This window comes from Vanacampus margaritifer, chromosome 6, assembly GCF_051991255.1.
Source record: "Vanacampus margaritifer isolate UIUO_Vmar chromosome 6, RoL_Vmar_1.0, whole genome shotgun sequence".
Lineage (NCBI taxonomy): Eukaryota > Metazoa > Chordata > Actinopteri > Syngnathiformes > Syngnathidae > Vanacampus > Vanacampus margaritifer.
The window spans coordinates 28,675,673-28,696,923 of NC_135437.1; the positions used below are offsets into that span (position 1 = coordinate 28,675,673).

The 21,251-nt window shown below is 41.2% G+C and overlaps 1 protein-coding gene across 2 annotated transcripts in view; it reads right to left on the reverse strand.

Moving 5' to 3' along the window:
* Positions 1 to 21,251, reverse strand: part of LOC144053568 (semaphorin-4B-like) — a 65,155-nt gene that overhangs the window by 33,343 nt on the left and 10,561 nt on the right. For both annotated transcript variants that reach the window (XM_077568143.1, XM_077568142.1), the window contains exon 2: positions 1,121 to 1,479. In XM_077568143.1, the coding sequence (XP_077424269.1) occupies positions 1,121 to 1,235 (115 nt within the window). In that variant the 5' untranslated portion in view covers positions 1,236 to 1,479. The remainder of the gene's footprint in view (positions 1 to 1,120; positions 1,480 to 21,251) is intronic.

The following is a 21,251-nucleotide window of genomic DNA, read 5'->3' on the forward strand; positions in this document are numbered from 1 at the left end:
GTAATCTACTTTTTATACATCTTTTTTTTTTTTTTAAGTGACAGATCAATTTAAATAAAGACCTACTGTATATAACATTTTCCCTTAAAATTCCATAAAATTTGTCGCAAATTTCAATTTTTCTCATTCGTAATTTCTATTTCCTGTTTGTAAAATGCTTGCCGTCACTTTGAAGTGAGGACGGGTATCGGTTCTTGCCCCTCCCCATTCGGAGTGAAGGAGCGCGCTCGGAGCGTATTTCCGAACACACCGCCGACAAATGAACGAGGATTTTATGTGTGACGGGCTCCAATGTTCATGGTTGTTTTTTTCTAAAACAAATTTCCCCTAATATATATATATATATATATATATATATATATATATATATATATATATAAATATATATAAATATATATATATATATATATATATATATATATATATATATATATATATAAATATATATATATATATATATATATATATATATATATATATATATATATATATATATATATAAATATATAAATAAATATATATATATATATATATATATATATATAAATAAATATATATATATATAAATAAATATATATATATATAATTTTTTTTATTACTTTTTTTTTGTCTCATTCGACTTAAAAGGAAGAAAAAGGATTATAGATGAAGTTATGGTCACAAATGAAAATAAGAAAAATACATTTTTTTCAAGTTGTAGCAAATAAAAATGGAGAATGCTTAACGTGCACAAGAACCCGTAGAATGGCAAACATTTGTGCTGAAGGACAGAATGTGCATTTAAAATACATAATTCCCCTCTGATAAACTGTTGTTAAAAATCCCAACAAACATTTCTTTGTTTTCAAGGCCTAATATTAGCGCCGCACTTCCAACCCCTTCCATGCGGTGGCGCTTGTCAACAACAGCGAGCTTGCCAACTCCTTGTCCGCAAATAGAAACTCAACTCAAGACACTCCCAAGGCCAACATTGCTCAGGTTGAATCCGAAGCAAATGAAGCTGCTGCTTATTGACATTGCTACTATTTGCACAAGATGGCGTCCGACCGCGAGGGTTCCGCTGTGAAAAACCACCAAAGTCACAATAACAACAAGTGACATCATCCCGAGCTTGACTTACTGTAGGAGAAGGTGAGTCGAGGAATGACGTCGTGCTCCGCGGCGGCCCAGTGGAGGGTAACAAGTAGAAGAGTGCAGACGGGCAGACGGACGCAGGCCATCCTCGTCGTCCGCATGACTCCTCCCACTCGCACTATTTGCCTTTCACGTGCTGGCGGGATGCATCAAGAGTTTCGTCTTTTGGAGCTGTTGATTTTTCTTCTTCTCTCCTGGAGGATTTTGGGCACCTCGAAACTGATCTCTATGCTGTTTGGGGCGCACCCTGGTGCTGGCGGCTGAGCCTGCTTTGGAGGGCCGTCCCGCACCTCAGCATTCGCGCCATCGCCATGCGGACGCCACCAGAAAGGCTCCCTTGGAAATCTGCCAACAAGCAAACAACAAGATTTGAAATTGTTTTTATTTTTTTTTTATTTTTTTTTCCCCAATTAAGCATTAATAATCTGGCACTTTCAAGCACATTCTTCTACTGTAACTAGACAAAGTGCAATTTCTGCAGAAATTGTGTGCGAATGCTGAAAAGACTCGGATGCATGTGCTTATAAAGTAAATTGAAAGAAAAATGACTTGTACTAAAATATGGTCCAAGCGGGGTTTGAACCCAGGTACTCCGTGGTGGAAGGAATTGCTCGAACCACTGAGCTTACTTGACTTGTTTGAAATAATGGCTAATGGCGTATTTAGTTGGAAAAGTGTCATCTGATGCTGAAATCTAGCATGGATTTCATCATTTCAGTGAAATTATAATGCATTTCTGGATATGGTCGTCGGGACACATGTATGCCACTTAACTTTACCAACTGTGCCACTGGGCAGTATCAGACACCCGGTAATGATGGTAAGTTATATGTATTGAAAGTGGGCATGGAAAAAGTTCAACGTCAGTCCATTTGAAAATGAATGGAGAAAAAGTTGATATTTAACGTTAAATTGTGCAAATACTGTAAGTAACATGAACTATACGATATATACCCCGCAAAGCGTGACTTTTTGAAGCAAGTTGAAATTTGAACGGTGGAAATCGGAAGTATTATGCAGGGATGTGATTTGACCAAAGTGAAATTATCTGCAAATTTAGCCGGGGGTCTGGGGGCCGCTGGCACCCAGCTAGGTCCAGGGCAGTGCCCTGGTGGGGGACACGGGGGGCAAAGCCCCCCGGAGCTCATGGGTTTTCCGTGTTTTTAAGTACTTTCAATGCACTCACATGACAAAGAAATAGACAAAACAACAGCATCAATTTTCAATGTATATTGAACTATCCCATATAAAATGGCAGTTTTAGTCAACTCAAAATCAGTCACATTCAAAAACATTGGACTGCCTTTGCTTTTAAAAACTATCACTGAGAATATCATCATATCTAACTAATGTGATTACTAAGTTAACACATAAATAATGTTGAAGAGTTCAAATTTCATGAACAAATAATTGTATCATGACCAAATGAAAAGTAACTCATATTAGAGCATACCACAAATGTCTTTGTTATAGCAGAAGATGTTATCTGTCGGAGTCATGTGCATACACAATCAACTACTAAAAAAATAAAAATAAAAAAAAAATACGGATTTTTTTTTTTTGGGGGGGAGATAAAAAAAAAAGCGGAATTCCGCGAATTAGCGGAAAAATCACATCCCTGATTATGTGGGAGTTGTTGCACGGCAAAAAAAAGTGTGGAGGATAAAAATCATAATAAGACAATCATTATCGAAAAAAAAAATGTAGAAATAACAAGGATGTTTGATTTTTCCGATTTGTTACGGTGTGTATTTGTGTGATAAAAATGAGTTTGACACACCGGCTTGACGCCTTGGCTGAGCAGGTATTAGAAATACACACACAGTAGCACATGGGAGTCCCTGTTGAGCAGGTATCAATAGCATCAATAGCAAGTCAAAAGGGACAAAAGTCTTTATGCCGGGTGGGACAAATTTCCGTGCATATGGTTTGTAATGTGTTGTTTGCAGTCTCGGTGCGATCTGCCGCACTCAGAGTGGCTACTCGATCCACATAAATAAATAAACAAATAAATATTATATATTACAATATTTTGAGAGAGTTCATTTTTATGAGAAAAAAATGCACAAATAAAAGAAAATATCTAAATCTATAAAATCTCAAAACGATCTAAAAGGCATTTTTTTCATGCATCAGGTCAGGAAGTGCTCGGACCGATGCGCCCCCAGAAGCGCTGATTGAAAACGGTGGCCGCGTCCAGCCTTAAAGTTGACCATCACTTGAGCTATTTTTTGTCTATTGCTTAATATGTCATATATTTCCCCTTTCATTTGATTTTGGTCATTTTCATGATGGAATGTAGCTTCATACGGTAGTCAAGCCTTCGCGGGGCACATAAAATCACGCCGAGGCCCAAATTGGCCTGCGGGCTTTTGAGTCAAGCTGCCATTTTCCTCACACGACAACAGATGTGAGGTCAAACCGCTACCGTTTTTTTTTCTCCGAGGGCTACTAAAGCAAAATAACCGCTGCCACGAGTATCGGAATGCCGCAGATGGTAAAAGATTGCTCCAGGGTGCTTATTTGATTTGACAAAGTCCGCCGCCGACTGCTTGATGCCACCAAGGCCGCTTATCCGCCCATCTGCGTCGTTCCGATCCGCTCTATTGTGCGACTCAGCGCACAGACAAGAAATCTGCAAATTCTTGCAAATGTTTGCTGATCTCACAGGAAAGTGCTTTCGCTCAGATAAGAGTGTAAAACACACAACATGGCACAATACTGACATTCCTTGGCTTGCACAATGTTGAGAAGCAAGAAGAGCGTGGACAGTAAATACGCTGCGACCTCAAATACGGGACCCAAGTTTGATGAAATATCCGCTAGCTGTTGCTCGAGTTCACTTACAAGCATGGACTCGTCAAACTCAGACACTCTAAAAACAGTCAAACGGTCAAAATTAACTCAAATAGGGTCAAAAGGCGACTGAGACAACTTTTTTGGGGTTATTCGATTAACCCAAAAAGTTGGGTCAAATGAATAATCTGTAAACCCACCCAAGGTAAATGAATAAATAAATTGGGTTGATTTCTGGATTATTAGTTTAATTGGACCCAACGTTTGGGGCAAAATACCTCAAAAAGTTGGGTTGGTTAATTTTCTGCCCAATTCAATTGGGTTATTCAATGAACCCAACAAATGAATGACCCAACCCAAAGGGTTGATTTGTGGGTTATTTATTTGACCTAACTTTTTGGGGTAATTCCATTAACCCAAAAAGTTGGGTCAAATGAATAATCCGCAAGCCAACCCAAGGTAAAATGAATAACCCGCAAAACAACCCCAAAATTGGGTTGATTTCTGGATTATTATTTTAATTGGACCCAACATTTGGGGCTAAATAACTCACAAAGTTGGGTGGGTTAATTTTTTACTCAATTCAACTTTATGGGCTTAATACCCCGGAAAGTTGGGTCAAATGAATAACAAACACAACATCCAATTTTGAGATTGTTTTGTGGGCTATTCATTTAATTTGACCCAACTTTTTGGGTTAGATACCCAATTTGGGTTATTTATTTGACCCAACTTTATGGGCTAAGGACCACAAAAAGTTGGGTCGGTTCATTTTTTGACCCAATTAAAATTTATGGGCTATATACCGCAGAAAGTTGGGTCAAATGAATAACCCACACAACATCCAATTTTGAGATTGTTTTGTGGGCTATTCATTTAATTTGACCCAACTTTTTGGGTTAGATACCCAATTTGGGTTATTTTTGACCCAACTGTTTTTAGAGTGTACGTCAAGGTTTACTGTTTGCTATAGCCACTGATTCTGCTATGTTTTTCCGCTACTCCTACACCAGTGACGGACTTTGAAGTCAATCGGCACCGACAGCGGTTGCACGTGGAAGGAAATCCAATAGCGACATCCCGGTCGCAAGTGCAAGGCCTCCATTACAGCGGCCTCAGGGAGGCCCTAATTAAATGCAACCGACGGGAGATTTGGTTTTATGCGAGACGTGGCGATCGATAGCGAAAGCTATTCCGGGCTCCGAGACATGAGCGGCCAACGCAGACATTTCCGCGTCTGACGTTATTGAGTGCGGCACCCGGACAGCGCGGCGGACGTTCAACAGGCCACCGTAACCGCGGAGAAGCTGTCAGATGCGTATCTCTAAAATATCATGACAGCAAACACAAACCAGACGAGGGTTCAAGAGTCCTTCCTTCTGTCTCATCTGTGCATCAGTCAGAAGAGGAAGAAGAGGAAGACGAGACGCGAGCCACGCATGAGACTGAGGAGGGTTGGAGTGAGCCCGAGCGAGCGAGCGAGCGAGAGAAGAGAACAAGGCTCCCTCTGACAGCGCAACAATCTATATGCAACTCTGCACTTTGCTGCTCTGGCCCGCATCGTGCACAAACTCAATCCGCCCTTTCTCTCTCCACACAGGCCCGATAGTGTGCTCGGCTATCGAAGCCACTCGCCGTCCCACCCTCAAGTAGCAACGGTGTTCCGGCGTTCGTCGCTGGGTTTTACACTCCAGCAAATTCAGCGATAGACCAATATGCTTTTTTTCAAGGCCAATACTGATACCGATATATTAGTAGTCAAGAAGACCGATAACCGATATTTCAAGCCGATATTCATTTGCCGTAAAGGAGAACATATTAGCTTAATTTTTTTTACGTACTTTTTCTTATCATTTTAAACATATAAAGAATTGACAGCTTTGTTTTAAAACTAGAAAATTTTCAAGAAGCTTCCAGGGTCATCAGCATGTGTTAAGATAAATCAAAAAACAAGCAAGTAAATAGTTCCCTAAAGTTTTCTACTGTAAATAGTTTCCCAATTTTTTAAAAAATAAAATAAAAAGTGTAGGGAGTTCCCAGTGTCAGCATCCTTTTTTTTTTTTATAAACTGGAAATTTAAATAAATCTATAATTGAAAAGTTCCCTGTAAATTACTGAGCGACAAATACATGCAAACGAGCCAATTTGGCGAAAAGTAAAAACTGTCAAAATCGTACAAATCGTGATGAAAACCCAAAATTCACCACGTTCGCAAGCATTCGCCGCTCAGTGAAATACCAACTTTATCGGCCTTCAGATTCGGGATTCGATATTTTCAAAAATGCCAAATATCGGCACCGATAATCAGTCCGGCCGATAATCGGTCTAGCGCTGGTGAAATCTGGAAAGTAGTCAGCTTTATTTTGGACATTTGTCCACTGTCAGATTTTAAAATTGGTCCAAAAACAAAACCAAAAAAAACGATATGCTAAACGGCATATAAATGTTGTAGAAGTAGAAAATGATGAAACAAGGACACCCACTACTGCAATTATGCAACAGCAGTCATTATTGATTAGCAGGAAGCAGCGTTGTCAATTGTCAGGGAGAGACAAGATTAGACTTGACAGCGTAGAAATGTGTTGTAAGTCTAAAAATAGACTTGGGAGTGAATCCCCAACCAGCGCACTTCTGATTCATTAACACGTGGCAGCGATAAAGAAAACGCCCCACGCTTGCCGGCTGCCAACTGAAAGCGCTCGCTTTGGAATTCCACTTCTAATTGCTTTCATCGAGGACGACGACGACAAACATTTTGCTATTATCTTTGCCTGCGTGCTTCCAATATTGCCAGCGAGAGGAAATGAACTTGATATTTAAATTCCCAGCAGTCGCGACCGGCACTTCCTGGAAGGCAGCTGCTGTTCTTCCACAGGCAAACGATCAGCCGGCAACAGATTCTCGCATGGTGAGGACAGATCAACGACAGCTCGACTTATGGTGAGTATTAAAAATAGCGGTGATGAAACGGGCGGCGCCGCCGTGACGATTCGGGTCATGTGGGCCAGCTGCTGAATGCGTCTGACCGCTCACGCACACACTCTTGCGTCACAAGTTTGGGGGCAAAACCCGCTGGCTGGCCCCCAGATGTGGCCTTCAACCCGGGCGTGCCACTTGCCCCCCCATGTCCTGCTCTTCCGCACCCCCCCCCCCCACCACCAAGGTGTGAATGAGCAGGTGCGAGGTGGCCACGACATCATCCGTCAGCTGACTGCGTTCACCTGCAGTCAATATTAAGGGCAAAATTCCGTTTCTGAAATATTCAGAATAGCCCGTTTACATGCTACAGTTAGGTGTTGACGTGGTCCTGATCCATTACGACCAGCGCTCACATGAGTTCTCAAGCACTCCACACGAGTCACGAAACTATCCGAGTGTTTGCATATCCACCCCCCCCCCCCCACACCTTATTGAGGTTCGGATGTCAAAAATGGATGACGGGTGAGCCACAAAATGATGGTGACAAACGTTGTATTGTAACATTGGTTTATTAATAAACAAGCTCAAAGCGTTTTCACTAGATTGGAGCAAAAATGATTCTGATGGCAAAATCGATTTTTCGAAATCCCTCTTAACTCTTTGACTGCCGAGCGTTTTCAGAAAAGGGATGCTGTGGGTGCCAGCCGATTTAAGCATTTTGACTGATCTTTCAAGGTCCACAGAAAATGTTGTGTTTGGACTATGGAAACACACATACTACCAAGGCTTTCCTCCACCCGTTTCCCAAAAAAAACCTAAAAAACATAGTTAACGACTTTTAACGTCTTTGGCAGCCCTCCTTAGGATTTTACTAAACGTTATTAAACGTTTTTGGCAGTCAAAGAGTTAAGAGTGAGCAAGAAACGTAAAGTAAGCATTTGTGTGATGCCGGACGACACAACATGTTCACTTCCTGACCCATTTTGCGTCCAATCCCCAGACCCAGCAAAGAGTCATTAATGACCCCCCCCCCCCTCCCCAAATGAAGCATAAAGCAGTAATTATGACCATATGCCACTCCAAAGACTTTTAATTGGCTAATTAAAATCTTATTGAACTCCATTTTGAACGGACATTTTGAACCGCGGGTTGAGGGGAGTTAACTTCATCAAGCTGGCCTCTCCGCAGGGAAACGTGACACGCAGACGGAGGTCGTGGAGACCGTCGCGGGAATTTCAAGCAATATTGACACGATCGCGACAAATGAGGCCGCAAAGGCAAGTGGCTGCGTTTGGTCACCGAAAAAAAACAATACAAGCGGCGGAAGTGAAAATATTCCCAATGAGATTCCGTTTCACTCCTCGGAGCAAATTTCCCAAGCAGATGTGTAGTAGTCGGGGACTGTTTTTGCAATCGGGCCTCAAGTTGGTGAAAGAAGAGCAGCGGGGGTCAGAAAAGTCCATGAAAAGAGAATGAATGAGAAGGTAAAAAAAAAAAAAAAATCAAAAATTGGTAGTCATCTCACAATTGACTCTAAAAAGAGAATTGTTGAACCAATTTAAGATTACAAATGGAATTGTTGACCAACCCCCAAAAAATGGTAGCACACAATTGAATTAAGTTCATCCAAATTGAATATATTAGGTTCGATTAATATTCACTTTGGATTCATTTAATTCAAGAAAATATATTAAGTTTAATGAACTCATAATTCATTAAACTTTATATGTTCACTTTGGATTAACTTAATTCAATCGTGTGTTCCCAATTGAAGCTTTTTTTTTTATGTTAGTCAACAATTCAATTCTATTAACTATCTTTTTAGAGTGTTGTTGATCATTTTAATCATTACATACATCAGAAAATGTGAAAAAGAATTATTAACCTAATTAGAGCTGTCAAAAATAATCGATTAATTGACAAGTAATCGATTATCAAATGAATCGACAACCACTGTTTAACTTTTGTAGTCCTGTAGTTTTTACTTTTACTTTTGTAGTCCTATCTTTTGTGTTTAATTAAAATAAGACATTTGCATTTACTTTGGAAAACAAAAGTCTTTGTCAAAAGGCATCCGATTGAGGCCCAAAGTCAGACTCAAAACTCTTCATCTGCTGTTCCGAAGCGACTCAATCGGCACGAGTCACAATCCGGTGTGTGAAAACGGATCCTTTTATTGGAAGCTGCCGGAGCCGGAATGACCTCTTTCATGACTGCCGGCTGTTTGAAGGAAAACAAGAAGGGGACTCCCAGATCCTTCCGAGACGTTGTCACTCAATAGCATCGTGGCACGCACACGCACACGCACACGCACACGCACACGCACACGCACACGCACGGCGAGTTTGTGTCATTTAGGACGTTGAAGCGGCAAATGTGACGACTGTACGTCCGGCGCTACTTTCAAACGGAGGGAAAAGTCTTCAGGTGGGTTGCAGGACGAGCCGTTAAGACGGTGGCAACCTCACTTTACTGCTTCCTCCGCCACACAACAAACACCAGCATGAATGTTACTCAAGTTGTTTTTGCCTTGAAGGGTTTGACCGCAATTCCTTTGTTGCAACGGCGGGATTTCGACACAAGAGCGTATATTTACTTTTTACTTATCCTCTGTAAGTGCATGCAAAATACAAGTCAACTGATGAAACTACCCGAGCCTACAAATGGACCTTAAATTAAGACGGTGTATTAAGGCCACGTATAAAAAAAAAAAATAACATTTTAGAGGGCGGGGCCAATATTCCGGGACAAAAACTCAAAAATTTGCCACTTTATAATGTGGCAAATTTGCGAGAAAAAAACGTGTACATTTGCCACTTTATAAAGTGACAAATTTGCGGGGGAAAAAGTAAATTTGCAACTTTATAAAGTTGTAAATTAGCAAGAAAAAACGTGCGAATTTGCGACTTTATAAAGTCACAAATTTGAGAGAAAAAACGTGTAAATTTGCGACTTTATAATGTGGCAAATTTGCGAGAAAAAAACGTGTAAATTTGCCACTTTATAAAGTGACAAATTTGCAGAAAAAAAGTGTAAATTTGCAACTTTATAAAGGGGTAAATTAGCAAGAAAAAACGTGTAAATTTTCGACTTTATAAAGTGACAAATTTGCGAGACAAAAACGGGTAAATTTGCGACTTTATAATGTGGCAAATTTGCAAGAAAAAAATATGTACATTTATAAAGTGACAAATTTGCGGGGAGAAAAGTAAATTTGCAACTTTATAAAGTTGTAAATTAGCAAGAAAAAACGTGTGAATTTGCGACTTTATAAAGTGACAAATTTGAGAGAAAAAACATGTAAATTTGCCACTTTATAATGTGGCAAATTTGCATGAAAAAACGTGTAAATTTGCGACTTTATAAAGTGACAAATTTGGGAGAAAAAAAATTGTAAATTTGCCTCGTTATTAAGTGGCAAATTTGTGAGAAAAAACTCATAAATTCAGAGTTTATAAAGTGACAAATTTGAAAGTTTATAAAGTGGCAAATTTGCGACTTTTTTTTTTGATCAGAATGCAACACCCCCACCCCCCCTTGAAAAAAAAAATATACGTGGCCCTAATACTTTATTGTCGAACCGCATTCCCTTTGTTGCAATGATGGGATTTGGACGCGAGTGCACATATTTACTTTGCTAATCCTCTGCTAGTGCATTCACGATATAAGTGATCTGATGAATCTGAAATGGCCTCCAAATGGACCTGAAATCCCTTAAACTGGCCGCAAGGAAAGATTCCGCCGCTGGCCATCGCAACCAGCAGGGAGGGAAAATAAATAAATAAATAACTAGTGTTGCTGGTCTTAGCTTGCAGCGGACAGCGCGGCAACGTTAGCGAGCGACATTTGTGAGTACGTTCTCACGTCAAAGTGTCCTAGCGAGACGAGAGAAGCCCGTTCGAGTGGGCTGTGATGAGATGCGCAGATGAGCTCGTCTTTCCATTTGCCGTTTCCATGACCCAAATGGACAAAACACTTCTGGAATCTTTAAGAAGGCTGCTGACTTCACGTCGACCTTTGGGGAAATCTTGCTAGACTCGTGAGACAATGCAAGGGGAGAGGATGGGCAAACGTGGCTGTGGCTGTGATTGCCGTGGATGCCTGGCCAGGTTTGACGCCATCAAAACGTTTGCCACAGCTGTCAAGGTGCGAATGAGAAACCTAATTCCTAAATTCCTAAAACCTAACTCTTAGGTTTCTAGACCATTTGTTGGAATCTCTAGAATGAATTTATTATTTCATTAATTAAAATTTATTAATCAAAAAACATAACCCCCCCCCCAAAAAAAAAAATCTGTCCAATGTCCATTTGTGTTATTTTTTTTGTACTCAGTGTTGTCACTATCACATATTTTTTGAATTTTTGGATTTATTAGAATTGATTATTCTATTGATTCATCGAATAATTAGATAAAATTTTATTTTGCATTGAAGTGTATTGCAAAACCGTTTTTCCCTGATTACTGTTTATGAACCAAATGTTGTTTATTTGGTATCGTTAAGTGCTAAAATAACAACTAAACAACAATTAAGCAGTACCACAAGAGAGGGATTGATTGATTGATTGATTGAACTCTCCAACCTTTTTGAAACTGATTCGGTTGCTGCTTTCCAAAGTAAACGCAGACGTTTGAAAATGTCTTATTTTGAATAAAAACAAAAATGAGTCTGTTATCAAGAAGGACGACAGAAATCAGAGAATAAATGAAATCATAAGCCTGCTCAAATTTAAGTTAAACAATGGTTTTAAACGATTACTCGATTATTAAAATTGTTGTGGATTAATTTGCTTGTCCATTAATTGTCAATTAATCAATTAATTTTATTGGCGTATGCCAGGGAAAAATGCATCGCGTTGATGTGGAGCTTTTTCTGTATCAAAATAAGTTGCGTATGATGTGAACACTTAACTTGACTGATGGTGAGAAAATCGGAAAAAACAAAAATGTCCAAAATCCCAAAGCACCCAAGCGTAAACGTAACATAAGCAAGCCTGTGATCACCGAACAGCGTGCGTTCGACAAAGCGCGGACGTACGCAGAACCAGCGAAGGCGGCGTTTCCTGATTGCCGACCGAGACGATTCTTGGAGAGCAAGAAAAAGATACACGGGCAGCTTTGGTGATATCGCAGGCCTTTGTTTTGACGCGGGGGTCACGTGTCTGCCAGGTGAGACTCGGAAGTAGGTCAGGCCCGTTGAAACTTTTCAACGTCTGCGTTTGTTTAGCCTAGAAACCCGTTTACTGGAGTGGAATGTTGACAGTGATGGAGGCGGTGCTGACGAAAGCGCGATCTCGACAGAATTGCAACCCGCGGACGGCGCTTCATACTCGACACACCTTCATCAAAACTGCACTTGACTCAAGTCATTACTGTGCAAGTCTCTACACTTCTGCTACAAAACAAGATGATTGAAGTGCACAATTAGCCGCAAATCTGCCCCGCTTGCCCCCTGGTGGCCAAACTGCAATCGAAAAAACAAAACACAGTAACCTTCGAGAGTCCCGTTGACCCGTGGACCGCTAGTTGAGCAACGAGCCACTGAAAGATTGAAATCGATGAAGCTGCTGCGCCGTCCATGAAAGGCCGACAACAAAAGCGTCCGCGGTGTGTCCACTTACCCCCCCCCCCCCCCCTTGATGTCGGCGGCGGGCGCGAAGCTGCACACATTCCACTGGCTTAGAGGCTCAGACACAAGCTCAGGCCGGAGGCCGCTGGGCAAAGTTGGTCGCTGGGCAAAGTTGGCCGCTGGGCAAAGTTGGCCGCTGGGCAAAAGGGGCGCACACATCCATCAGTGTGCGAGCTGATAAAAGGCTGAGCTTGTCAATTTCGCCGCATGCCCATTAACCACTCGGACCGCCAGCCCACTTGGGGCACAAGGCCAAGTCAACTGCTTAAGGTCGCACACGGTGGGGGCCCTATACGATACGATACGATACGATACGATACGATATACTTTTATTTTCCCCGTGGGGAACTTTTTCCTGGACTCCGTCCAGCTGCAGTTTACAGTAAGGAAAAAACAACAGAATAGAAAGAGATAATTAAAATAAATAATACACACACACTCCTATATATATATATATATATATATATATATATATATATATATATATATATATATATATATATATATATATATATATATATATATATATATACTTAGTTAATGTCGGTTAGATGTTGGCAGGTCTTCGTGGCCAGCGCAAGTCTAGCGCAAAGTGGAGTTTTCTTGCTTTTGGGATTTTGCTAAGCTGGCGCAGATAGGAATGGAATGCGGCTGACTCACGGCCAATCGAAGCGGCTTTCTTTGACTCTACTTGACATTTCTACCAAAAATGATAATTGATCTGGTTAATCGTGTTGGACTGTTATCATTTATATAATATAATTTCCAGTACATTTCTAGAAAATGTACTGGAAAATTACAGTTAAGTTCTAGAAAATGTATTGGAAATTTACAGCAAACTTGGACTGAATTTGTCTGCAAATAGCCAAAATCTGGGAATAGCTTTTTTTGTCATCTAAGATTTTTTTTCCTCATGGTCAATCGAAGCGGCTTTCTACGACTCTACTTGTCATTTCTACCAAAAATGATAATTGATCTGGTTAATCATTGTTAATCATTGTCATGATTGTTAGCATTTTTAACATTTCCAGTGTTGGAAATTCACAGCAAATTTCTAGAAAATTTCCAGTAAATTTTCTAGAAATTTACTGTAAAGAAATTTGACTGCAAATAGCTAACATCTGCTTTAAAATAAATAGCTTTTGGGGGGGGGGGTGTCATCTAAGAATTTTTTTGGGGGGGAGGGGGGGGCACTCATGGCTAATCGAAGCGGCTTTCTACAACGAATTCTACCAAAAATGATAATTAATCTGGTTAACCATGTTGGATTGTTATAATTTTTAACATTTCTAGTAAATTTCTAGAAAATTTACTGGAAATTGACAGTAAATTTCTAGAAAATTTATTGGAAATTTATAGCAAACTTGGACTGAATTTGACTGCAAATAGCTAAAATCTGTGAATAGCTTTTGGGGGGGTGTCATCTAAGATTTTTTTTGGGGGGGGACTCATGGCTTATTGAAGCGGCTTTCGACAACGCTTTCTACGATTTCTACCAAAAATGATAATTAATCTGGTTAACCATGTTGGATTGTTATATTTTTTAACATTTCTAGTAAATTTACTGGAAATTCCTAGAAAATGTATTGGAAATTTACAGCATACTTGGACTGAATTTGACTGCAAATAGCTTTTTTTGGGGGGGGGGGGGCTCACGGCCCATTGAAACGGCTTTCTATGACTCTCCTTGTCATTTCTACCAAAAATGATAATTGATCTGGTTAATCATGTTGGATTGTTATCATGTTGAACACCTGTAGAATTAAATCTTTGTCTAACAGTTTCTTCATGCATGTCGTTTTCCTGCCTAATCCGACCCTAATATCCCGTCTTGGAATGTCAAAAGCTCAAGTGAAGTCCTCCCTCTTCAGCTGACCTTCGGAGCGCATTGAAATAACTTTGTGGGAGGGGGCCGTCCTTCCTGTGGGGTCCGAGGAGTGAGGCCGCCACGCCCCGCATTCACTGACCTCACTTAGTGAGGATCAATAGCGAGGGTGCGCATTCCCGCGTCTTCGGGAGTCACACTCGGACCTCGGCATCCCCGTCGTCCGAGCCCTCGGCAGGCGGATCATGTGGCGGGAATTCCGATCATTGATATCCTGAATCCCGGGCGACCAGATGTGACCCGTGAGACCCGCGTATCAGGAAAAGCGCACGGGGCAGATGAGTTCTTGTCACTCAAGAGCGCCCCTCATTTGGCAAGGCCAATGCAGTCGGGCTCATGTTGTCAGTCAAGGGGAAACGAGTCGGGCCTGCGTTGCTCATTTGGCGTCTTAGAACTATTGCAGGACTCTTTTTGATTGGCTTGTTTTCTTAGCAAGGTTGTACAAGCACAACCATTTCCATGAAACATTTTGGAAACACGCCACATATACCAAGAACACTTAAAAAAACAAAACGTTTTTAAGATCTCTGTTTTGTATTTACAGAAGAGGAAAAAAAAAAAAGGTTGCCAGGATTCTGACTTAATTCTCAGAATTCTGACTTTAATCTTAGAGTTCCGACTTAAAGGTCAGAATTCTGACTTTATTAGTGCTACTATTATTCTCACTTTAAATCACTTTAAAATCAGAATTCTGAGATTACATTCAGAATTCTGACTTTTGAGATTAAAGTCAAAATTCTCACTTTAATCTCAGAATTCTGACTTTAAAGTGAGAATTCTGAGTCCGGTCCTCTAGAGCCCCTATCCAGCCTGTTTTCAATGTCTCCCTCCTCCGACACACCTGGATCAAATAATCAGGATGTGCAGAGCTTGCTGGTGATCTGATCATGTGATTCAGGTGTGTTGGAAGAGGGAAACCTGGAACACAGGCTGGATAGGGGCTCTTGAGGACAGGACTTGGGCGCCCATTTTGAAGTTTTTTCTTGTATAACAAGACAAAAAGGATGAAAAAAATATTTGTATGAACTAGCAAACACAGGTCAAAGTGTTTATGACCTGTGAGGTTCCCCAGGGGTCAATTATGTGACCTCTGTTGTTGTGTTAATTTGACAAGCCTCAACACTGACAATGTTCAAAATCAGGCTAAATGCAGTTCTATTTAGCGGTAGATATAAAAAAAAATTTTTTTTTATCATTCTTCTGTTTAATTTAGTATATTGATGATTATTTTTGTTTCATGGAATGTTTTTTTTTTTTTTTTTTGCCTTATTGTAATTTTATGTAACTGTAAAGCACATTGAATTGTCTTCTGTACAAATTGCGGTCTACGAAAAAACTTGCCTTGCCTTCCAATGACAAGCGGTAGCCGAAAATGTCCTCTTGATAAAGATTGCCCCACCTGGGCAGAGGTCCGCACTCCACTGACCGCCATCCGAAGAGTCGATGTTTTCACATTGGTTTCCCCCTTTCAGTCACATTGGACACGGTCGGGGAACAGAAGAAAATGACGGGCCGGCGTTGACCCTCAGGCGAGATGATTTAATGGCTGACTGGCTTTTGTATGAAAGCAGACAAGCATAATAAGTGGATTAGCAGCCAATCAGATGACGGAGTCCAGCGAGCCCGGTTGCAGGTGCGCGGGCGGGCGCAACCCATGACATCACACGATGAGATGATCATTGCGCAAAGGCAGAAATCATTCAAAGAAGGTACAAAAAAAGGCCACGTTAAGTCGGGAAAGTTGCGAGACATTTTCCATGCGGTAACGCTCGCTCAGATTAGCGTGCAAACTTCAAAAAGAGCTCTTTTGTCTCCAGGCGAGAAGCACACCGAACTCCTCGTGTGGGTTTCAGATGCAATCTCAGTTGGAACATGTTCACACCGCGCCGCAGTCCAACCACGCGGGCGGGAGCCGATGTCACGCAGAGATGACGTGAATCAGTTTCCACATCGCGGCGACATTTCACCGCAACTCTGACAACTTCTCATGCGGGAGAGCGTACGTCCAGTTTCACAAATACAAACAGGAAGTCATGCATCATATATATATATATATATAGAGAGAGAGAGAGAGAGAGAGAGAGAGAGAGAGAGAGAGAAAATTGAATCATCAATATCAAATCGATTTTACTTTATGAGCTTGATATTGATTCATAAAACCATGAATCGATTATTTTAATATTTCCTTTTTCGGGATGGGATTCTTTTAATAGGTTTTAGGTGAACTCATGAATACACACACACACTCGCACGCACGCACACACACAAAAAAAATTTAAATAAAATAAATAAATAAAAGGAGAGCAATGATGATGACATGTCAAATTGGTAAAATTACCGAATGAATTGCTCTCCAGAAAAAAAGAAAAAAAAAATATATATATATATATATATATATATATATATATATATATATATATTTCCTTTTTCCCATAAATTCAGAAGAAAATTTAATTTTGGAGGCCGACATTTTTTGTATCTCATGTTTTCTTGAAATTTACTGTTCACGTGAATTTAAATGTATTTTCTTATATTTATGAAAGACCTGACTTAATGCACTTTTTTTTTTTTAAATATTTACAATTATTGAATTGGAATTATGAAAATATTTTCATCTCATCCTTGCTGATGTCAATCACTTAAGTGATGATAACAAGTTGTTGTTTTTTTTTACGTTTTTGTGCCGCTAACCGCTATGTGCCTCCATCTTGATGAAGGCGCCAGCTGCAAATGGGAAAACAAGATCCCTGTCGATATGCTGTTCTTTTGGCAATATTGTGCTTGTGCCAGTAGACAGTTTTGGCGAAACAGTTCAACCTTAACGGCATCTCCCAAACTGACATTTGAACATGACTTTTTTTTTTTAGAGTGTTTTCTATGTGTGGAAATGCGAAGCGTCCTCAACAAACACGAAAAGTCCAGTCGCCTCCAAGCGGATCCGTCGAACCTGCCTTGAACGATTGAGAACGACTCAGACCTTAATATTTGCTCTTGTGTTTCACTACAACAGCGGTTAGCTTTATTTTCCACACATGCTTAACTATTTGAAAGTTAGTGACAGATTCAATATATTTCCATTATTTCCTACGGGAAAAAAAACATTTGAAAATCCAAACAAACTGCCATACCATAAAAGTTCTACAGTAAATGCTAATGGTAAACGAAGTGCACTTCCATAGCGCTTCACAAAGGCACCCATTCACAAACATACAGTATTCATATAGCAATGGGACCTAATGATGAAATGCTTTTATTTATGACATGGCTATAAAAGTGAAGTGGTTGAAAAATCAAACGTCATTAATCCTAAACCGCCGCATAAAAAAATTGAGCGTGCAAACGCTAAGCGGTTCCCACCAGAGATTTGCTGTCCAGTTAACATTGTGTCAGCACCACGATGACATCATCAGGCCCATTTATCACACACTCAAATGGGTCAAAAATGGACCGATCCTCAACTTTGGGTCAAGAAAAGGGTCTTTTTGTGTAAAACAAAGTTGGGTCAAATTGATCGGTGCATTTTTTATCCATAATTGGGTTACTTTTGACCCAAATGTTTTTAGAGTGCATAAGCAGGGACCACAACAGGCCTTTTAATGCAGATAACACCATCCACCCTAAATCACACTCTAAAAAAAGGTGGGTCAAAAATAGCCCGACTATGGGTCAAAAATAGACCGATGTAATGCTTGGGTCAATTTGACCCAATTCGAGTCCAAAAATTGGTTCATTCTTGGGTCAAAAAATTGGACCCAGAAAGTTGGGTCAAATTGACCCCTAAAGTGGATTGGTCCATTTTTGATCCATAATTGGGTTACTTTTTTGACCCAACTGATTTTAGAGTGCAAGCACAGGTTTCCATGTTAAGAAAATAAGTACTCAATACAAATATTGCCTTGTTTCCTAAACAATCGCGCCAGTCAGTTTAGCGCCCCTGCATGCGCAACTGCATACTTGACCCGGCTGGTGGCGAAGCGCCAGAGAGCAAAAGAAAGAAGCCGCCGTGAGCCTTGCAGCCGCTCACACTGCACACAAAACAGCGCGTCTTAAAATATCACATCTCCGAGCCGACAGGATGAATTATTCAGACGTCGCTATCTTACTGTGCCTCTCCTGCAAAAACATGAGCCCCGCCGGCCCGTCTGTCAGCTCCGCAACGTGTCCTTTTTTTTTTTTACCACGAGAGGCTTTTAGGACCGGCGAGCGTTCCATTGTGTACTTCCATCTCTATTTCGGGCCCTCTGAATGGAGCCACATAACAGTAAGCGAAGCCATTGAGTTACCCTGCTGAAAAGGGGAACACACCGTTGTGTACATTGTGACATGACATCACTGCAGCAGAAGAGGAGGAAAAGCCGCCAACAGGGCATGCGCAAAAGTGCAGCATCAAAAAATGTATTTGACATAGATTTTTTTTAGATCATCCTTGAACTAGATCTTTCTTTAATACATCCAGTAATTTGTTTCTAAATACATTGCACAAAGACTGAGATGTACGTAGTATGCAATTACTGTATATGCAATTCTGGCTGCTTTAGAGCGCCTCATTGTCAGCCATGAGTGCATGCACATTACAAAGAGAAGGCAGATGAGTGAGGTTAAGCAAGTTTTAAAGGAATGACTTGACCTCCAGCAGGTGGACAGATGCTTTGAACTGGTATGGGCCCTTTGGAGTGCCTTGTTGTCTGCCATGAGTGCAAACACATGATGGTGAGAGAAGGTGAAAGAGCGAGGTAAAAAAAATATATTAATGACGTGACAGCCAGCATGTGGACTGGTGCTTTCGGGTGCCATGGACCCATTAGAGTGCCTCATTGCCAGCCATGAGTGCATGCACATAACAAAGAGAAAGCGGATGAGTGAGGTAAAACAAAATTTTTCAAATCTGACTTGACAGCCAGAGTGTGGGCAGATGCTTTCAGCTGGTATGGGCCCTTGAGAGTGCCTTGTTGTCAGCTATGAGTGCAAACACATCATGGTGAGAGAAGGTGAAAGAGTGAGGTAAAAAAGAAAAAAAATGGAAGCTAAAATGTGGACAGGTGCTTCTTTTGCTCCATTAGAGTGCCTCATTGCCAGCCATGAGTGCATGTACATCACAAAGAGAAGGCAGAAGAGTACGGTAAAACCAATTTTACAAGTCTGACTTGACAGCCAGAGTGTGGCCAGGATCTTCGTGCAGGCCTGGCCGCTATAGAGCGCCTCATTGTGCTGCGGAAAAGCCTCATGATGACCCGGCGGGATATAATCCCGCCACCTGAGGTTTTATGTGGCAATATTTTTTGTGGCAAAATCATTAGAACACTTTCAGGCACTTGAAATATCGTAAATACTGACAGACTTCCAGATGTGTTTGTAAATAAGTGTGAAATCACTTTCACACATTTGGACGGCACCTTAATTAATGCCTGCTTGCAATGCAAAACATCCTCAGGCTTGTTCTCTATCGGAAGCTCTCCACTCTTTAAAATGTGTGAAGGTTGAAGTTTAGCTGTGGATCACAAGCGCCAAAGAAACAAGAAAGAGGATGAGGACCGGATCAAGTGGAGCGAGCCAGAATGCGAATCATATGCTAACGGCTCGCCGGTCACAAGATCCGTACTTGGACACCAAACAGGGATTGAGTTCCGTGCGCTCGCTAACATCGTGATGGCGAGCTTAACGTGTGCTGACTCGCTGGAAGAATGAGACGCGCCACAAGTGCACACGATAACAAAGATCCAACTGAGACGTGTTCAAGGTTCAATGTCAGCTTCCTAGTGAATGTATTTGACTGCGGCAGGCGGCGCGCATCTATTTGCGGCAGCAAATGCCCCCACGGAGACCTTGCAGCACACATTGTGGGACGGCAACGTGAGGCGTGTGCTCGCTCGGGCTGCTTGCGAGGGTGAAAAGCAGGTGCACGGCGCACTTTGGCAATATTGGCTCACATCATGAGATGCCGGGCTTCACCTTGCATTCCAAAAACGACACTTTGGGATTCTGGCAGCTGATTTGTGAAGCAATTTCGGTTGCTTTTCAAGTAGAAAGTCGGGATAATCGGCCCGGCCAATTATCGGCGCCGATAAGTGAGCATTTTGACCAATATCGCTATCGGCCTTGTTTCAAAATCTGACGGCTGATAAAAGGTAAAGCTCAAATCATTTTAACCGCAGGCAACTATTGATTTTAATTTTCAGTTCATCGACTCACAAAACCATGAATCGTTTTTTTCAGCCGCGTCTTGTTTACAGCGAGGCGATCGGGTAACTCGTGACCGCAGTTGCACATGGAATGTCGGAAAGGGTCAGCAGCACCATTAGCAAAGTCAAGGGCGCTTCATGGAATGCCCCATGATATCAAATCACAGCGTTTGGGGGGGATGGGGGGGGGGGCCCGGCTGCTAAACGAGGGCTCGCCCGGAGGGTCCGTCCATTAATCAAACCTGCTCTCGCACAACAACAAGCTGGACCGCCAACAGTGCCGAGTGTGACACCTTGTAGGCCCCCTGAGGTCAAATGTCAACGTGGGCGCTTGCAAATAGGTCTTTATTATCAAACATGAAACAAGCTGACTGACAAATTAATCATGACACCAAAAAAATGACAGTAAATGTCAATAATAATAAAGAAAGAAAGATTAAAAAGATTTTCCTCTTTGGGCACATTTTAAATCGATCTACCTTGCTACTAGCCTCATCCTAGCTAGCGCTAAGCTAGTTCATCTCACAGGTCCAGCATCCAAATGTGTAAATTCCCTCTCATTTGCTAGCCTAGCACAGTGTTAGCCAAGAACATTTTGGGTCGCTAGCGCTAAATGGTGTTAGCTAACTTAACACGAAGTAGCAGTAGTGCCCGCTTTTAGCGGTTTATCGCCGCTCCCAATTCAAGCTGACTGCCAAATTAATCATGAC